At 35.6% G+C, this 5,231-nt stretch overlaps 1 protein-coding gene across 1 annotated transcript; it reads right to left on the reverse strand.

The window, feature by feature from the left end:
- Nucleotides 1–1,235: 1,235 nt before the first annotated feature.
- On the reverse strand, nt 1,236–4,484 carry LOC149286541 (keratin, type II cytoskeletal cochleal-like). The gene is made up of 9 exons (XM_089493948.1): nt 4,068–4,484; nt 3,131–3,339; nt 2,906–2,966; nt 2,711–2,806; nt 2,342–2,506; nt 2,117–2,242; nt 1,784–2,004; nt 1,612–1,640; nt 1,236–1,387 (listed from the first exon to the last, which is right to left on the reverse strand). The coding sequence occupies exons 1-9, from the start codon at nt 4,482–4,484 to the stop codon at nt 1,236–1,238; spliced, it is 1,476 nt and encodes a 491-aa protein (XP_089350074.1).
- Between the last annotated feature and the right edge of the window lie 747 nt (nt 4,485–5,231).

Here is a 5,231-nt window from a genome sequence, read left to right on the forward strand (position 1 = left end):
ACACATATACACATACACTGCCCTTGCCTTTATAACATACATATGCACATACACACACCAGCTTACAAACACACAGATACCTACAGTGCTCTTAAACACACCTGACCATACACACACTCAAGCATACAAACATACCACACACACATATATACACATATACTGCCCTTACACTACTTTCTCCCCATCTCTTAACATGGTAACTAACTAGGATTATTACATAGACAATAACAAATTGTACCAATAGACATTAGGTAACTCTTTTGTTTTTGTTTTTGAAACTAACAATATTTCCTCTTTGTCTGTCACTAATATAATAGGATGTCACACATTCTTTTGTCTTGTGTCGCTCAAACAGGTCTTTATGTGTCCACCGTAAAGCTAGACATCTAGCTGAGTTGTGGTACTTACTATGGGCCATCATATCTGTCTTAAGTTTTATTTTGTAAGGAATTTACCAGCATGAGGAATATAATTATAAACTTACATACAATAAATATACATACAATAAATATTTATCAGCTGGAACAACCACTAGGCACCTAAGCACACTGCCTAGGTCCCTTGCGATGTTAGGGTGCTGCAATGTTCCAGTAAAGGGAAAAAAAGCAATTCTCACTGAAGTGTCCATGTTGCATTCAATTAATTTTAAGGAACATCTGTTTTAGTGCACTTATTAGCACCCAATGGAATCAAGTATCTAAACATGGAGTGTATTGATATTCGATAATAGAAGATTGATGTTAAAAGCCTCTTAAAAGCTAGGTTCTTGTGTATTAATTGGGCAATTTACTGGTCCATCACCTTCTTAATCATAGAAACATCTTGGGTATTAATATAAATGGACTCTGTTTTCAGCAGATTAAAATATATTTTAAATAGGAAAGGGTCCAACAGAATAAATCTTTGTCTATGGCACCAGTAATTCTGGGTAAACTCTATATTGAATTAGTGATTTGTCATAAGCTTTAGGTATTATCAACCTGTTTTCCATAAAAAAACTAAAAAAGAAACCATATTTTGCTGAGATACATTTGCAGAAACAGTGATTTATTGAGAAGTTACAGAAAATTATGTATATATTTATGAGCGACAAGCATTTTTACGATACTTGCAAGAGAATGATATAGGTGAGTTTTAGAACAAGTTTTAAGATTTAAGTAATGAAACAAATATGCAGAATTGTAATGTAATTATCGTATGCTAGCAGTGTGTTCTTTACAGTGTATTTGAGGACTTCAGCAGTGGTGTCCATGGCCAGAGCTGTGCTTGCTTTTGGAGACGTGGCTGAAATTTGAGCTGAATCCTCCCTTATGATGGTGGCCAGCACTTGATCCATGGGACACTCCTCCTGAGTGGTGTTTTCCTCCAGTGCTAGAATGCACCACAGCTAGAAAATGAGAAGATCAATACATTTTATTGTATTTTATTAATACAAATTACTGAAAATAGGCATAGTAAATTGAGGCAATGCACCCCCTCATTTTCACTCTAACTAACATAAAATATGATTTAGGAATAAGAACAGTAGACATTTTCAGTCCCATAGCCTTTAATCTCATTTACAAAGTGGCTTATCTTGAAAATAAAAATATTGTGCAAAATGTCACTTACATATATTAACAGATCCATCTGAAGCCAATCTGAAAGAAAACACACAATAATTACAGTATTGAACTTTACATGCTATTTTTGGTAGGTGGGAGTAAGTAAAGAATGTATAGTAAGTCATAGTATTTGTAAGTATATAAAGCTTTTTTTACTGTCAGTAGAATGTTACACTCACCTGCACTCTTCTCCTTCCAGCATCTTCCTGTAGGTCGCAATCTCAATATCCAGAGCCAGTTTCACATTCATCAGCTCCTGGTATTCTCTCAGTTGGCGAGCCATGTCTTGCTTGGCCTTTTGCAGAGCAGCTTCCAGCTCAGACAGTTTGTTCTTGGCATCTCTGACAGCGGCTTCTCCACGTTCTTCAGCCTCGTTTATAGCAGATTCCAGGGCAGAGCGCTGAGGAAATATTGTAGAAGACACACTTCCGTTTCAGCTTTTGAAATGTTTGCATGTCAAGAGAAAATATTCCTTGTGTACAAAAAAGGCAGTTCAAAGATCTGTTTTTTACCTGAGCTTTTACGTTATCAATCTCTGCTTTTAGTCTTTGAATTGTTCGATTTAATTCACAGATCTCATCTCTGCTGCTCTGCAGATCATTCCCATTTCTTCCTGCAGCCATGCGGAGCTCCTCAAACTGTAAATGGACACATAGAAATATGTAGTTCCACCCAACAAACTAAGGTAAAGGCTTATTTACCTGATCATTGCTATGATTTCATTAAAATAGCCTCACCCGTGACTGGTACATGGCTTCTGCTTCAGCTCTACTCCTGTTAGCGATCTCCTCGTATTGAGCTCTGACTTCAGCAATGATTCCATCCAGGTCCAGATCACGGCTGTTATCCATGGAGACAACCACTGAGGTGTCTGAGATCTGAGCCTGAAGCTGGGCAATTTCCTGTACAAATACAAAAAACAAAAAACAAAAAGGGATTAGAAACGCTTAGCTACATAAATCATTTTTTTGCAAAGTAATTAACAATGAATCGTATTGTAGAATTGTCTTCTGTTTTCAGTAATGATTGTAGAAAAATCTTATGAACATTAAAAATATTTTTTATTAATTCTTAATGAAAAATGAAAGAGATGAACATCTACTTACTGCATCAAAGAGAGTTCTTAGGAAGTGTATTTCATCAGTCAATGAATCAGCCTTTGCTTGGAGCTCAGCTTTGTTCATAAAAGCAGCATCTACATCCTGAAAGAGATCGAGAACATAAAATAAGATAACATTTATATAATATATATATATATATATATATATATATATATATATATGTGATTATTTTCCTCTTACCCTCTTAAGTTCTACAAACTCATTCTCGGCAGCTGTGCGTCTGTTGACCTCTTCTTCATATCTGTGACATTAAAAAATAAAATAGGAGGAAGAAGCAATGAATTGGTTTATGGATTTTAATTTCTTATAAGGATATGTATATTAAAATCTTTAACATAAGGTACATTTCTAGCAACAGCAACCGAATTCTGAATTCAGAGAGTTGATTAATGTAGGAAGTCCTACCTTCTCCTTGTTTCCTCTACATTTTGTTCCATACTGTTCCTTTCTGCTTCCAGACGAGATTTCTCACAGTGGAGACCCTCCAGCTGCCTTCTGAGGTTGCTGATAAAAGCCTCAAACAGAGGCTCAATCTGACACCTGCCAGTTTTCTGGTCTTGCAGAAGAGCCCACTTAGTCTCCAGCATCTTGTTCTGCTGCTCCAAAAATCTTACCTAAATTAGAAAAAAATATTTATAGGACCACATTTTAATATCAAACAGATGCTATTCCATTTAGACAAAACATTAAAATATTACATGAAAAGTAATTACTTCAGGGGAGGGTTTGGTCATTCAATAGTAATAGTAATATTTTCTAGTGCTACATTTACTTACCAAAGTATTTAATTCAGCAAAATAGGTGGAACAGTACTAATGTGTATATACTTTATGCCATGTGATTCACTTTTGGTTTTAGTGATATAGATAGTGATTTAGATTAAGCCTATCCTCTAGAAAGTTTTCTTTAATATCAAAAGTTGTATCTTTTTGGTTAAAAAAGACATCAATGCCACTATAATCAACCAATGGCTTTAGAAAAGATTATATTTGGCCATTTGTAATGCACAGTGCAGTTTTATGAAATGTTTCATTTTAAGGCAGTGCAGGAAATTTCTTTTGATCTACTTAAGATGTATCAGTAAACAAATAGAGTAAGAGCAAGCAAATAAAACAGTATCTTTGATATCTCTCCTTTATATTTTATGAATATCTGTTTAATGTGTTCATTGCTATTATTTTCTACACGCTTAGCTATAAAGCATAGTGCTATCTTTGCATCTTATGGCAATGCACATTTAGTCAGGTGATTTCTGTTAATCTATTTAAACTAGATCTGTAAACAAATATAGTAAAAGTAATGTAATAAATATGTTGTAAATTACGGAATACGGTAAACTTACCTTGTCAATAAAAGAAGCAAATTTGTCATTAAGTCCTCTAATTTGGTTCCTTTCTTCAGTTCTCACTCTTTGGATGCTTGGATCAATCTCCAGGTTGAGAGGTGCTAGGAGACCTTGGTTCACAGTTACTGATGTGATACCTCCAGAGCATCCGCCAAATCCAGAGCCAATACCACCAACACCATGTCCAGATCCATGTCCATTTTTCCCTGAATGGAAACTTGAGATCTTATGCCCCTTAGATCCGATACTGTGGGCACTTTTGCTGCTGAAGCAATGCAGTGTCTTGTGTCCATGAGCTGCAGGTTTGGAGTGGTGGGAGAAGGTGCTGTGTGCACTGACATGTTTAGGTAAAGCTACTGAACAGGAGCTGAACTGCTTGTGTCCAGAGGTACTGAAGCTAGAGTGATGAGACATGATGCTTCTTCTTCTTAGAGAAAGCTAATGAGGTCAGTAACAGTCTGCTCAAGAAATTCACATCTTCTAGACACAAACCTGCCACTTTTATACTTCATAGGGGCGTTAACTCACCCAAAAGTAATGTCACTGATTCTTATGATCAGTCTTTGGTCAGATTATGACTCTCTAAAATAAAACATTTACATACATACATCATCAAAGTCAAAGCATTTACTGTTGGCTTCTTTGGCTATAAAACTTTTAATAGGCTTTCTTTGCCATTTATCATGAGTTCTCTCAGCTTCTGTATTGGTTTAATGATGCTTTTTTATTTGTCATCTTTAGTAATTTTATTACTAATATGTCACATTAGTAAATTATAGGAAAGATTTCTAGTGACAGTAGTACAAGCCTAGATATTTACTTACTACACATTAAAGCTCTAAAAACAGAGTTAAATCAATATTTTCATTTTTTCCATTGGACCACCGAACATTAATTTTTTTGGTGTAATGTAACTTTACTTTGTGAATTAATAAATGTTGTCTTAAACTGTTAAGCTCCATTTATAATCCATAATAACATTATTGTTACTGCAATGCATACAGGTTTTTTTAACCTTGTTATATGATATGTTAGAACAAGAGGTAATAATATGACACAGCCGCTGCGAAGAAGAGGGAGACCCCCCGCCTCTGCACAGCAGAGGCAGCCGCTGCCACGGCAAGGAAGACATACCTCCTTCACGCTTCGTTCCCAGCAGCT

Source organism: Sceloporus occidentalis, unplaced genomic scaffold (genome assembly GCF_023333645.1).
Source record: "Sceloporus occidentalis isolate IW3139 unplaced genomic scaffold, rSceOcc1.0.p SCAF_68, whole genome shotgun sequence".
In the NCBI taxonomy this organism is placed as follows: Eukaryota; Metazoa; Chordata; class Lepidosauria; order Squamata; family Phrynosomatidae; genus Sceloporus; species Sceloporus occidentalis.